The following is a 12,065-nucleotide window of genomic DNA, read 5'->3' on the forward strand; positions in this document are numbered from 1 at the left end:
AATAAAAAAAGAGGCTTTATTGGTAGGGTTTTTGCTTTACAATGTATGTGTGTTGGCTTGTTGTTACCTTTTTGTTAAGGTTGTTGTCTGATTGTTAGCTTTTTTTGGTAGAGTTTGTATTTTGATGGATGACTATTATTTTTGTGCATGGAGGTGGGGTTGATGGTGGTCGCCTAACTGTTTGTTGTGTATATCTGGAATAATAAATTGGAGTTTTTTTATTTTTTATGCAAAAATGGCTACAGATTTGGGGTTTTGTTGATTTTGATGCATGACTATGATTTTTGTGCATAGAGGTGGGGTTGATAGTGGTCCCCTAACTGTTTGTTGTGTATTGGGAGATAATATGTCTGTTTAGTGTTAGGTTTTTTATTTGTTTATGCATTCTTTTTTTCTTTTTCCTTTTTTTTCTTTTGTGTCTTCTAATGTTGAGGCATTGATTTGTTTATATATTATTTTTGTCTTTTGTGTCTTGAATGATTAATTAGGATGAGGTGATGGCAACAAAGTTTAGTGTTGAGTTACATCATAAAGGTTACTTTACTAAGCCTCCAAAGATAGTGTATAAGAGAGGGAAAGTTAATTACTTTCAGTACTTTGAACCAGATAAGGTTGGGTTTTTTGATTTTCAAAAGTTGTACTTAAGCCTAGATTATCCCTCTAATAGCCAACTATATTACAAAATTCCTAGGGAAATACTGGACATTGGTCTTAAGGAGATGAATTCAGATAGAGATGTAATTGATATGTTATTCCATTATATGGGTCTGAATGTGGTTGCCTTATATGTAGAGAAAGGTCATGAGGCACTTCAGGTCTTAGGTCCAAATGGGGAAGTCATAAAAGGGCCACGAATTTCACAAATAGAAGCACAAATATAATTGGATGAAAAAGGGATAAATGGGCCTAACAGACAACCTATAGTTGTTTAGTGATTAAATTGGACAAACCTATAGTTGAAGAAGATGATGATGAAGCAGAAAGGCCTAACAAACAACTTACACCTGTTTTTAAGAGATTGTATATCAGAATAGATGCACAGAAGCAAGGTTTTGTACAAGGTTGCAGACCTGTTGTTGGGGTAGTGTAGACACCCCATTTTTGACCGTTCTCAAGACTTGGACGTCACCGCTTGAACACTCGGTGATCATCCATGTTTGTGTTCATCTTGAGTTCCCGGAGGTCTCGGCTACGCGCCTTGCCTCAGGATCTCTCGACTCGACTGTTTTGTGTCTGGTTTTGCACCAAACACTTGTGCTTTGCCTTGGAGGGGCAGGGAATGGCTTGTGAGCCATCCCTACACTCCACCGGCCATGGCTTGAGGCCACCGGCTGTGTTTTGTTTCCACCGGCCAAATGTTTGGCCGGCCGGCACTATAGATGGCCGGCCGGCTATCTTTTTTTGGTCAATTGCATTTTTGGCCGGCCGACTACTGTGCATCTACTTTTGCAAATATTTTTGTGCAGCTGGCATACACTTTCACCCCCTCCATACACGTGTATGGAGGGATTGCCCTCTTATTAGCTTCCTTTGGAAGCTTTACAAGACCATTTGTCTACAAAAGAGAGGCTCCTCTCTCTTGTTCAAGGGTTAGACAATTTAGACAGCATTTTCAGAGGGCTTTGAGTTTTAGGGTTAGGGTTCATATATCCTCCATCTCTATATCTCTCTCTCTCTCTCTCTCTCTTGTGTATTGTGTGTGTTTTGTCTTAGTTTTGCACACAAACACCCACCATCACACCTTTTCTTGGAGTTGAGGCCCTTGAGGGTTGTTTTTGGAGTTGTGGAGCTGGTTTGAGCTTGAAAAACCAGCTGGTTCACCATTGGTGAAGAGGGTCTACAAGGGTAAGAAACTTGTCCCTTTATTCCCCATTTTTGCATTGCATTTTTGCCTACCTTGCATTTGTTTTTGAGCTTTGTGTATAACATATAAAAGTTCTGATTTTTAGTGCTCTAAATAGTTTGTTAAGGTTGTTTTAAGCTTTGGGGTTGTTTGACCCCTCTTAAGGCTTGTTTGGCCCTTGTTTTGTGCCATTTCGGTTGAGCTCCGGGACCATTGTGTTTGGGCCTCCTCACCACTGAAATCTTGAGGGGTTTTAGAGGTGAGGACGGTGCCTTGAGGTCCTAGGAATGAGAGGGCCACCCTCTCTCCTTGTTGTCCTTGAAAAGGGCCATTTTTGCCTCTTTAGTGAGCATCTAGTCTAAGTGTGTGTTGGCCATGCCTTAGCTGATTTTCATGCTTATTATGTCATAATATGCCTCTGTTTTTAGTTGGTTTTGGTACACCATGCTTGCTTAGCATACATGCCTTGTAATGCCATGTTGTAGCCTTAACATGCATCTAGGTTTTAACCCTTGTTCAAGCATGCTTTTGGCCTAGCTTTGTGAAGCTTTCGTACTTGTTTTGCCATGTTTAAGGTCTGTTTTTGGTTATTTTGGTCAACCATAACATGTATTGCATAGCTCCTTTGCATTGTTAGCTTGTAGGCTTTAAGTATGTGAAGTGTTGAGCATGCATTGTTTGATTTATTTTAGTGGTTTGGCACCACTTATAGCATCATTTCAGTCCTCTTAGCATGCTTGTATGCTTGCATTTCATGGCCCCTTTGATGCTTCAAGAGGTTGTGTCCAATGCTCCATGTTTGGTCTTTGTGTATGCTTCCATGCGTAAGTCATTTAGATGCCATCTAAGTGGTCTTTTGGCTTTGTTTTAGCATGCTAAAACTCTGGTTTTGGTCATTTAATTCATGCCATGTGTGGTTACATTAAGTGTAGTTCAATCCCCCTTGGGCTTGCCTTGAATCTTGGACCATTGTCGCATGCCATGCTTACCTTGTTTACTTGGTTTAGCACCATTCTTAACATGATTTTCAAAGCTTAAGGTGCATGCCATTTGTCCATGATTGCATCCTCTTAAGTGTGCTTAAGAGTTACCTTTTGATGTTTAAAGTTTTAAGCCATGTTTGCATGCATGCTTATATATGTAGATACTTGGCTCATGACACATTGTTACACACTTTTGTGTTGTTGCATTTGGCATGCTTTGTATCTAACATGTTGTCCATATTGCACCTTGCATGTGTGCATGTTGTTGTTACACTTTGCATGCTTGGTTAGTTGCATCTTTGCATTACTTGCTTGCATGTCCATATTGCACACTTAGGCTCACATGCTTAGGATTGCATTGCATTGGCATGCATGCTTCACCCCTTGATCTAGTGATAGGGATTGGGCCTTTGTTTGTGTGTGTGCATTGCATTTGAAATCAAAATGCATACTTGGTCTCTTGGGCCATCATGCATCGAAATGCGTGATTGGTGGTCCGAGAATCGAGGCCCATCCTCCTTTGAGTCGTACATATGATAAGGAGTGTGGTTGGTGCATACATTGCTTGAAATACATTGCCATGCCAAGTTTTGCCCTCTGCTGCTGTCAACTGCAGGTTTCAGTAGGAATATTTGGCCGGCCGATAGTGTTTAGTGCCGACCGGCAAAGAATGTTTGGCCAAGAGCACAATATTTAGCCGGTGACCATTCTCCATGGCCGGTAGTATATTCTTTCAACCGGTGGTTCTCCACAGCACTCAGAGAAGCAACCTTGGGACTTGTGCAGTCTTCAGAGAAGCAGAACAGTCAAAGCAGAGGCAACTTGTGCATGGCAGTGACTTTCCGAGCAGAGCCGAGCGCGCATTGCATTGGGCCCTCTTCTCGAGGCTGTTTACTGCTTTCATTAGATTAGTTAATTTGTTAATCAATTAATTGGTCTGTAATATTTAATTAGCTTGTAGGTTAATTAACTTGTATTATTCTTTCAGTCCCTCCGAGCGAGGGCAAATCTGTAATAAGTGTGGGTACGTGTGTGCATGTCTTCCAACCCCCACTTCTTTCTCTCTTTTACTTACCTACTTTTGATGGTTAGTATTAAGACATGTTTACTTTAGCATACCTTATGCTATGCATGCGCACATCATTCATTAGTCTTGCATGCACCAGGCTCGATACATCATACTAACTGCATTAGTATTTCAAATCTAACTTGAATACATGCTACTTGTGCATTTTCACATGTCATTTATAGACTAGCCGAGCCTACTCTAGTGACATTCTGTATGCGTTGCATTAGCCACTTAACATGGACTTGGATCATGCATGATTGCTAACATGTTCTTGTTTCGGCACGGAGTACTAGGTGAGCTCTTTACATTTTAGCATCTCACATGAGTGTGAACGTTAACATGATAGCATGATTACCATGAGGCTAGATGCTTATGTGATATAAACTGCTTGAATGCCTATGGGTGAAGGTTGGATTGTTTGAGTTGGAACAACTCGTTGAAATCCGTGCTTTAGCCTACTTGCGAGTAGCAAATTTCAAACTGTTTTTCAAACAAACAGATATGCAATGCTTCGTTCCAATTCAGGCGATTTGGTCTATACTTGTTTGCTGTGCGCATAACGTAGTAATTCTAGGCTAATAACCGGAATAAGAACACATAACGTTTTCAAAATAGGATATCACGGTTAGTAGAGGCCGATCTTCGGATCGGGCGAGAGGGGGTGCTCATAGCTAACCTTCCCCAATCGTACCCAAGCTCCCGAGCCAAGGCAACTTTGGTGATGACGGACACGTGGCCTTTGGCACCGAGTCAGGGTTTCCTAAATTCCCCCATAAAAAATATTTAGGTGGCGACTCTGTATCTGGCAAAGCAGTCCATGTTTGGCATTTCTTTTCAAAAATCTGTTTCTCAAAACGATTTGCCAGATTTGGACTCTTTGGTTCAGATTAAGAACCGTGACAATTTGAGAGTCCTGAACTGTAGTGAACCCAAAACGAACAGAACCGGGGGGGATTCCCTCCCAAGGCGTTCGGGGACGTCTACAGTTAGATGGTTGTTTTTTGAAAGGCATATATGGGGGCCTACTTTTAGCAGCCATTGGTCTTGATGGGAATGACAACATGTTTCTCATTGCCATTGCTATAGTGGAGGCTGAATGCAAGGATTCATGGGTATGATTTCTGACCCAATTAGTAGAGGACATAGGATCTGGCAGTGACATTGGTTGGACATTCATTTCAGACAGACAAAAAGGATTGGTGCACACCTTTACACAGATTTTGCCTAAGCATAGGTATTGCTTGAGGCACTTTTACACTAACTTCAAATAGAAGTTCAAGGGAAAAAAGTTGAAGGAATTGATGTAGAAAGCTGTAAAGGCTGGGACAAAAAGGGAGTAATTTCAATTGTATACAAACTAAATTCATTTCACTTTCAGTAATTTCATTTTATGCATTTCAATTTGAATTGAATTCTTATTGCAGTTCTCAAATGCTTCATCTTAACAAGCTGCAACACACACATCTTTATCCCAACCAGTTGCCACACATCGTGTTTTATCCCAACAAGCTGCCAGTACTCACCCATCTTCATCCCAACCAACTGCCAATACTCAATCACAACCAACAATGCCTGGAATGAATGCAAAGGACAGGGCAAAGGGTTTAAGGGATTAGGTTTAGGTGGCCTATCTTATGATTCAAACAGAAGAAGCTTTTTGTAATGTTGGAATGTTATCTTTTGTTGAAATGTTGAAATGTTAGAAGTTTTTTGTCTTTTTTTTGGAATGTTATCTTATATGTTGGAATGTTGTAAGGCTTGTTTTTTGGCAATGCACAAGTTTTTGTAATTGAAATGTAGGAATGTTGTTGACATTAAAATAGGTTTTGTAATTCAATAGTTGAAATGTTGGTCTTAGGGAGCAAGTTTTGTGAGTGCAGTGTTGATATATTGATACTTAATGAAGCTGCTTCAAGTGTTGGAATTAAATAGGTTTTGTAATGCTTCAAAAATATATTTCATTTATAGCAAAAATAGTCTTCAATATTACAAATCTTCCTTCATTATATCAGGTTACATAACACTTTTTTTTTTTTTTTGCTTTCATTTGAGAGTACATGCAATATAGCATAAAAATAGTATCCAACTTCCTAGCAACATTCTTCGATAGAACTTTTTTTTTTTTTTTTTTTGAGCTTTTTCCACTTCTAACTTCATATGATTTCATCGTTGCACAAGTCTTGGTAGTAGATCACGCGAACGGCAGCACAATGATGGGTCAATCCAATCAAAATATTCGCAAGTGGCATGAATCTGAAAATTTTAATAAATAAATTTAGATTTTTATTTCAATGTTATATAACATAACAAATAAAAAAAATTAATTACTTAATTATTAAATATTGAAAGTGATTACCCCATAATTTACACATCATATAAATTTTCTTCCCATATTTGCATTTGTCCAAGTTGTTCTCACTGGAGATTTGTGGCCACAGTAGCATATACGAGCTAAACTTTGTCCACTATAATGGGAACCTTAGGAGGATGACATCTTCAAAAATGGAAGTCGTCCTAGAAATTTTTGGGTTGGAAAAAGTAGGTTTTGAATTTTTTTTACTAGAAAAGTGGGTTTATTTGCTTCGTGTTTATATAGGCAAGTGGATGGACAAATTGGGGGCAAATTGGCCATTTAACCCTTCCATTTTGGCGCCAAAACACTTAAAGTCAGCGTAGACACACTTCTCTGGCGCGTGTTCCACATACGCTGTTAAGTCTACCGGATCCCGTTACTCTTGCACTTTAGTCAAAATCACAAGGTGTTTATGATTATATTTACCAGCGTAAAGGGATAATGTCAAAACACGTGAAACCATAGATAGTGTAATTATTCCTTTTTTTAAGATAAATTTTAATGGAAGTTATCTAATGAAAGAACTTGTTCATATCTCTTCTTTCAAAAACATGTGAATGGATTCAATTCATGCACTCAATACATACAATCAATGAAGAAGTTTGTGATGATGTCATCGTGATGCCAAATGATGTCATGTCCAGATGACACGTGTACATAAGCACATTAATGCGAAGCATCTATCTACACATATCTCATTTTGTGTTTGCTTCCACACCCTTCAGTGGGTAGGTGAAGTGACACCTTTTTGATCCACTTAATCCCGCTACATTCACAAACCCCATATACAGTAGAATAGAATAGACTCTTGTATTTGTTAGAACATGATCAATCACCTTGAGATTTAAGAAAACCCAATCACATCTTAACATTTGTCACTGAAATGAATATATGTGTTTGCCCACTCAAGTATAGGGTCCACCATCTAAGTTTCTAAGCAAATGTGCCATCATATGGTTCACCCCCACCCCCTTCTTTTAAGTCAAACCATGTGAATAGGAAAAACAAAAACAAAATAAAACAAAACAAAAAAATGTACTTAAAAAAAAATTGATATGTGCTCCAAATCTATTTTTAAATGAAATATGAGTTGCATTTCTTGGTACACTTTAATATTTATTTTTTATTTTTTATTTTTGGAGGAACATAATATATCATTTGTTTTTTATTATTGTTTCGTATCACAGTGTATGTGAATATTTATAAAAATATAATAAAAATAAATAACATCTTATCACATATTTTAAAAAATGGTGCAAAAAAAAAAAAAAAAAAAACCAGTAACGTGTAACAATCCTCTTCTTTTTTAAGATTATTACAGATAATTCTGAAATACCATGTGCCTTTACTTACGTAGTATTCTTGACATATGAGAAATTTTAAAACACATTAAGTAAGTCATCTATTGTCTCTCAACTACACCGGTGGTTCGATTCTTAAGCTACCTTGCCAATTGTCTAAAGCTCCCCAAAAAAATTTAAAAAATCTTATTATCAAATGCCTCATTTTTTCCAACACTAATTAAAATAAAGTCTCGTTTTATTGATTAGCCTAAGATCTCAAAGAACCTTGAGCTGCTTCTTACTTAACAAAGATGAATCAATATTGTCTCACTTTATAAAAATTTTAACCATATCATTAGTCAGAAACACATTGAATAATTAACCCCTTCTATTTTGAAATATCACTTTGTTCATATAAATAGCCAAGAAAGTGATTGGACATAAACCCCACCCACAAAGCCCCTCAAGTATACACTACCTTCTCTATCTTTACAACATCACATATTCACAATGGATATCCACTACATGATCAGAATGGGAATTCCATTGATGTTATTAGCATTAATGATGTTTTCATGTGCAAACTCAGATGATGCTAAGGACAGAGAGGAGTGTACACAGCAGTTGGCTGGACTTGCAACCTGTCTGCCTTATGTTGGAGGAAACTCCAAAGCTCCGACACCAGACTGTTGCAGTGGTCTCAAACAAGCCCTCAAGACAAGCCCAAAGTGCCTCTGTGTGATTGTAAAGGACAGAAATAATCCAGAACTAGGGCTTAACATCAATGCCACACTTGCTTTAGGCCTTCCTACTGTTTGCAATTCCCCTGCCAATATTTCTCAGTGCCCTGGTATGTATTGTCTACTCTATAACTATATAGAATGTCAAAAGAAAAATACCATTTACCATGAATTGTTATCTCGAATGTTATTATGAAAGTGAGATGTGTGATGTAAATTTAAAGTTGGTGAATTGTTTTGATCTATATAAATGTACTTTTTTGAATATTTTCTAATTAATTTTTTTAAGTTTGTAGTATTGTTAAAACTTAAGACTTCCATAACTATGCAAGACTCAATGTAAACTTGCTTTCCTTAATCTTGGTTCATTAGCTTGCGTGACTTTTTTATTTATTTATTTTTTTTAGTTCATGCTAATGACAGTTTAATAAATTATTGTTAAAGTAGAAAATTTATCAAAGTAGTTACCTTCTCAATAAACTTTTCTCATATTACTAAAAATATTTTTAAAAAAGATTATACATTTTTTTACATGTGCATCAAGACTAATGACTATTCATCGAGGTCATTAGCATTTAAATTTTTTTTAAGGGTTGTTATGCCCACATATTTAATTTTTTTTAATCATTAAAAACACAGTAGTTTATCTTCTGTGTTTTTTTTTTTTTTTTTTTTTGGATGAGCATAATAGTTTATCTAAGGAGAGAAATAGAGATATGAGAAAGATTATTGAGTAACCACCACACTACTATAGTGATCTTTGCCATTTCTGAGTCAGAAAGAGAAATGAGAGTTTTTGTATTTTATTATTTGTGTACATGATATACATAATGAATATGATCTAAAAGTTTTAATATTGTCTAATTACTAATAATTTATATGCATATTTAATAATTTTATATATTTATACGATTATATCTACCATTGTGTAAGCCTCATCAAAAAATTCAGAGCCCATGGCATTGGGCCGAAGTGTAGGGCCCCTGGATTGACCTTATGTCTGGCCCAATGAGCATTTAGAAGCTTGACCATAGGCCCATCCTAAAGGTCCAAATTAAGCCCATATATGCATTTTAATAAAACAACAAGATTAAAACTGAAAGAAAAAAAAACTATTGAGAAACAGGCCAACTGTGAAATTAGTAACTATATTTTCATAAGATTAAGATATATACAATTTAATCACATATTCACAATAGATGTAATTTTGTAGCTATATTTTTCTCATTGACTCTTCCTCCTCACTACACTGCTGGCAAAATTTAAACCCTCAACCGTTCATACAAGAGTGTTGGGGAAGTGCCATTAAATTACAAGTCCTCACGACTCTTAATAAGACTTGAACATATGCATTTACTTATATTACTGACAAAATTGCCAAAACTTCAATAATTCTCTAAACAAATTTTTCATAAAAAAAATAATGCACATAATCTAGGGAACTGCATTTTTTAAAAAAATTTATGTGTCTGTATTGTTATTGCTAAAATTTTAATGTACTAGTCTTTTATTTTTGGGTTTTTCATGAAGTTTATAATGACATCTTGCAGACTCAATATTGATTTTTTTTTTTTTGATGGGAGAGACTCATGTTGATGTTGATGGTTGTAAATTGTAATGTGATGGATGCAGCTCTTCTCCACTTGGCTCCAAATTCAACTGATGCACAGATTTTCTATCAATATGGTCATTCCTCCTCCAATGCTACTACTAGTCCCACCACCACTCCTGCTGTTGCCACTGGTAATCAATCACTACTTTTGATTTACTTCTTCTTTAAAGTATTTCTGGTGGTAATTACAATAACTTTTGACTTTCTATTTTCCTTTCAATTTTAGTATTTGGTAATTAAAACATCTTTTGACCTAATATTTCTTTATCTTTTCATTCGGTGGAAGTATTAAATATTAGTGATTTTAAATAAGTTTTGCTTACAATCCCATCAATAAGTTTTGCTTATATATTATTGATTTTAAATAAGTTTTAATTAATTAGGATGACTCTGTGATAGTGATTTTAAATAAGTTTTGCTTACAATCCCATCAATATTTTGGGAACAAATAAAAATAAGTGTGATTTCTCTCAATTTTTAAATCTTAACTTCAAAAAAAAATTGACAAGCCATAAAATACACCACAAGTCTAGTTTTGATGATACGAATTATTTATTTTATAAAATTTTTCATTTTTATCATTCATAAAAAAAAAAAAAAAAGATTTGATAATCATAACATTTTTATTTTTTTGTGTTTATCTCCGAAAAAAATGGATAGTTTATGTTTAAAATATATTTTCTATCCATTTTTTGGAAAACAAACACGATATAAAATATGAACATATAAATGGGTTTTATATTTTTGTGCAAGTAAGAACACGGTTTATACTTTCTTTCTTTTTTTGAACGGCAACACAGTTTTTACTTATACTAGTTTACAAATCCACTTGTGTCTCTTTGGATCTTTTTGGTTGAGTTTTCAAAAGAAAAAAATTATAAAAAAAATTACTTAAAACTAAGTTTGACAAAAATAAATATCAAAAAATATATTTTTGGATTTTCAAAAATTATTTCCTCCATATGAAAATAATAAAAAAAAAAATTCACCGAATTTTTTTTTTTTAATTCTGAAAACTAAATTGGTTCCATTTATTTGAAATTTCCTCATATTTTTGTCTTTTGATTTGGTGGAATGGAATTATTAATTAGATCATAGTTGAGATGATTTTGTGATAGTGATATTAAATAAGTTTTGCTTGCAAAACTCTCAAATGTGTTTTATATTTGTCTGTGTGGGGGGGAAACATTAAAGCCAATGCCACAAGTGCCAGCAGCAGTGATGGTCATTACATTGGGAAGAGAGGGTTGGGGTTGGAAGAAGTCATTGTTGGTGTCCTCTTTCTATGGTTTTTCATTTCACACTTATTTATTATATGAGTGTGTTAAAAATAAATCCGTGATTGATTATCACTCTCATTCTCAGTTATATGAATGAACCTAGTGTTATTTCATTGTATATATGCGACCTGGCTTTAATATTGTATGACTCACATCGTATTCACTTGATGTTCCTCTCTCTCTCTCTCTCTCTCTCTCTCTCTCTGTGAAGCCATGCGGGCTAAAAGGCCCAAACACAACAGTGTTATTGCTATTTGTTATTCTCGACACTTTGCTCTTTAGTTTGTTGCCAACACATTGACATTCATCGAGAGAGAAGTTTAATTTGATCCAGTTGGGCCTGTTTGTCTCATTTCAGATCTTATTTTAGTGATTCGAATAGTTCATTTGTAAGTATTTACGTGTAGATTATTCATAAAACGTAAAGGTAAATGCTAACAAGTGTCCTTATTAATATTGGGAATGCGAGAAAAAGTGTATTGTAAAAGTGTAAAAAAATTATAATGTATTTTAAAATTCATAAAAAATGTATTCAATTTAATAACGTCTCGAGATTGACATATCTTTTGTCATTTTCTTGTGTCCTAAGGGCTCTTGTTAGTAAGACCCTTCATAAAAAAAGGACTTGATTAATTCAATAGTTGTATCACATAATTTTATTAGATTTATCTTTAAAAAAATTAATAGTCTATTTTAAAATTATATTCGTTGTTGATTTTTTTAAGATAAATATAATGAAAAATCATATAACTATAATTATCAAATCAATATAATATTCTCATAGATGATCCACATATAAGGGCCTCCAAGATAAATTACTCAAATCACTAGTATGGCTGCACTTAACTCAATTGGACTAGACTTGACTTCTCTCTAACTCAATAGAAGCCATATCATTTTTT

The 12,065-nt window shown here is 35.0% G+C and overlaps 1 protein-coding gene across 1 annotated transcript; it reads left to right on the forward strand.

Annotated features, from left to right (window-relative positions):
• Positions 1-7,672: 7,672 nt before the first annotated feature.
• LOC114296916 (non-specific lipid transfer protein GPI-anchored 14) lies at positions 7,673-11,281 on the forward strand. The gene is made up of 3 exons (XM_028241241.2): positions 7,673-8,381; positions 9,904-10,014; positions 11,078-11,281. The coding sequence occupies exons 1-3, from the start codon at positions 8,042-8,044 to the stop codon at positions 11,200-11,202; spliced, it is 576 nt and encodes a 191-aa protein (XP_028097042.1). The 5' UTR covers positions 7,673-8,041; the 3' UTR covers positions 11,203-11,281.
• The last annotated feature ends 784 nt before the right edge of the window (positions 11,282-12,065 follow it).

Source organism: Camellia sinensis, chromosome 2, assembly GCF_055761805.1.
Source record: "Camellia sinensis isolate YWXY chromosome 2, ASM5576180v1, whole genome shotgun sequence".
NCBI classification, from domain to species: Eukaryota; Viridiplantae; Streptophyta; class Magnoliopsida; order Ericales; family Theaceae; genus Camellia; species Camellia sinensis.

Excerpts from the sequence above, each read along its gene's own strand:
- LOC114296916 (XM_028241241.2), top strand. The coding sequence starts at position 8,042 with ATGGATATCCACTACATGATCAGAATGGGAATTCCATTGATGTTATTA. Across the intron at positions 8,382-9,903 it reads CAATATTTCTCAGTGCCCTG|CTCTTCTCCACTTGGCTCCA; the intron begins GTATGTATTGTC and ends TGATGGATGCAG. Across the intron at positions 10,015-11,077 it reads CACTCCTGCTGTTGCCACTG|CCAATGCCACAAGTGCCAGC; the intron begins GTAATCAATCAC and ends GAAACATTAAAG.